This window comes from Etheostoma cragini, chromosome 2, assembly GCF_013103735.1.
Source record: "Etheostoma cragini isolate CJK2018 chromosome 2, CSU_Ecrag_1.0, whole genome shotgun sequence".
Classification (NCBI taxonomy): Eukaryota; Metazoa; Chordata; class Actinopteri; order Perciformes; family Percidae; genus Etheostoma; species Etheostoma cragini.
The window spans coordinates 28,387,209-28,390,259 of NC_048408.1; the positions used below are offsets into that span (position 1 = coordinate 28,387,209).

The following is a 3,051-nucleotide window of genomic DNA, read 5'->3' on the forward strand; positions in this document are numbered from 1 at the left end:
CTATGGTACATTCAAACATGATTTCTTATTAAATTAAACTAAACTTTAATAATGCCACTGTCTCTGCTGGCAGCTACAACCTCAATAAATATATTCCAGGCATGAAGTACATGTACACCAAAAAAACATATACGCAAATAACATCACTACAAATTAACATTAAAAAACATATATAGTTTTTTGTAGTTCTGTTTCCCATCTTTCAAGTAATTAAAGGTAATCTGTGGAGTTCACTGTATGACCACTAGTGGCACTATAATGACAAATGCATGTTGCTCTTACAAAAGAGGAACGGAGGACACACACACACAAAAACACACACAGTGTTGAGCTGCAGTTGAAGGATAAACTCATCTTTCAGAAATTTGACCGACCGGGTCGACACTTCAGCGTGAGAAATTGGGGGTGTGGCGTGTGAGCGTGTGAAACCAGTCAAATGCGTGTGTCTCACGGCCAATGTGTGAGAGTTGGTAGCCCTGTGGTTTGAGTCCTAAAACTGAAAACCCCCAAACCCCCTAAATCTCCTAGAGCTGCTCAGTGAATATCACAAGACCTGAAGGAAGTAGTTATGATCGGTACAAGTCCTTTACTCCAAAGACTGGACAGATTTAAGCTTTTTAATTTTAAATGAACTGTTTAACTCACATTTCACATTAACAGAGAAGTCCTTAGATGTCTTCCTCCCAAGTTTGTTCTCAGCTGTACAGGAATACTGTCCAGAGTCAGAGGACTGGACGGAGCTGAAGACGAGCTGTGGTCCTTCACTGAGACGTTGAAGGTCTGGATTTCCATTCTCTTTGTACCAGGTGTAGTTAGCTGCTGGGTTAGCATCACTGCTACAGGTCAGAGTCACTGAACTGCCCTCCACTATCTCAGCAGAGGGACTCACTGACACAGAGGGACGCTTTGGACCATCTGGAGGAGACATTAACATGAATAAATTAATTAGAGTACATGAACAAATTAATTATTTAATTAACACTTTTCTTTCTTTTAAACTATCCCTAGTATTTGTCCCTGGCAGCTTCCAGAGTCCAGAGTCATGTGTAAATAATTCTGCTGATTCTGTTGTAGGTGAAGAGTGAACCTTGAGTTTTATTTTGGAAATAAATAAATAATTTAGAGCTCTTGGCCATGACATCATTAATCATCAAGTAATGGAGTGTCTTAATAACAGAATTCTTCAACATAAAAGGAGTGATTGTTGTTTCTATGAATAATCCTGCTGCACCTACATTAAGAATCAGAAGACTCCAGTGAGATTACGTCTGAAATCATCATTGTATTGTAATGTCAGTGTGTTTGTGTCCTGACACAGTAAACTCACACACTGAAGGAGAGGGGGACTTCTCATGTCCTTTCAACGCACAGGAGAAGACGTCTGAGGGATCAAACCAGACTGTAATGGTAGATGTCTTCACCCGGGTTATGTGTCTTCCATTATTAAACCAGACGTAGGAGAGAGGACCAGCTGGACTGCAGCTGCTGAGACACTTCAGCTCTGCATAGGTCCCATACTGCTTGACTGTTAGTCTTATCACCTGCACCTGCAGAGCTGGACATGAGAACAAGAAACAATAGTTTATTATAGGTTGTAAAAACAAGAAAATAAACACGTACAAACACATCACCACAACAGTTACAATTCCTAGAAGTAGCAGCGAGCAATAAGTAACTTTTTTATTTATTATGTGAAATTTGTTGTCAAAAAGTAATTTCTCAAACTGATCATTATCAACATGTTGAGTGTTTTTAAATGTCCTGTGTTGGTGTATTTCCATTGCTTTGTGTTGATCAGTACCTGTGACAGTCAGAGTTGTTCCAGGTAAACTGCTCCATTCAAAGCGTGGTGTTATGAACTTGAAGTGATACTCAGCTGAGTCGCTCTCTCTCAGGTCAGAGATTCTCAGAGTGGAGCGTCCTCTCTCTGTTTCTACCTGAACACGACCTTCATACTGGGAGTCTTTACTAAGGTCTCCAGGCTGGGAAGGATTCTGCCAACGACGACTATGTTCAGGACTGAACCAGAATGTAAATGTAATAGATTCATAACTGCTGTACAAGCAAGAAATGTCCACTGAAGAGCCTCTGGAGACGCAGATGCTTCTGTCAGTGTACGTCACTCTGTTGCAGGATTCACCTCGGACACCTGAAACATAAAACCATTTTGAGCATTTGTAAACCAGAGTCTGTGAGGAATCACATATTAAATCTACACTACATGAAGTTATAAGGCTCCATTAAATGGTGTTGTGTTGGAAGAATGTTGAGTAAACTCACACACTGAAGGAGAGGGGAACTCCTTATATCCTTGAAGAGCACAGGAATAACTGTCTTCGTTATTTAAGTTGTCTAAATAATAAGATGTTTGTGCCTGAATCTCCTGTCCATTCTTGTACCAGACATAGGAAGGATTATTAGGTAGACGACAACTGCTCAGACACTCCAGCCTGTTAGAATGTGATATCACCTGGAGACCTGGATGTGTGAAGAAGGAACATGAATGTTATGTTAGACAAAACTGTCAACATACACACAACACGTTCATATTATTGTTTTCTAGATCTTGAACATTTGGAAATGATTAACATATGAATAAAAATATTACCTAAAACAGACAAAGTGACTCCAGGTGAACCAGTATATCTTCCTCCTTCTTGGTTTGTTGTGAACATGAACTTGTACTCAGCTGAGTCTCTCTCTCTCAGGTCTGAGATTCTCAGAGTGCAGATCTTCTTATTTTCACTGTACTGCACACGACCTGAATATTCTGAGTCAGTTATCAGATCTACAGGTTCATGATTATTCATTTTAGTAAACCATAACTTTGTCTTAACTGTAGTAGTACTGTCTTTCCCCCAGGATGGGTATGTGTAGCTGCAGGTTATGTCCACTGTTGATCCTTTAACAGCACAGATGTGAGTAGAGGTACAAGTCACCCCCCAGTCCACCTGACCCTGTATCACTGGAACTCAGAGCACATCAGGAAGCCCAATCAGACTCAGAACTACATCAGGAGACAGACGGCCATTTGTAGTGAAGATGCTTCAG

At 40.5% G+C, this 3,051-nt stretch overlaps 1 protein-coding gene across 1 annotated transcript in view; it reads right to left on the reverse strand.

Moving 5' to 3' along the window:
- The window catches only part of LOC117951942 (hemicentin-1-like), a 119,445-nt gene that overhangs the window by 94,536 nt on the left and 21,858 nt on the right, over nucleotides 1-3,051 (reverse strand). Inside the window, exon 5 of the mRNA XM_034883948.1 lies at nucleotides 1,328-1,555. Coding sequence (XP_034739839.1) covers nucleotides 1,328-1,555 — 228 coding nt within the window. The remainder of the gene's footprint in view (nucleotides 1-1,327; nucleotides 1,556-3,051) is intronic.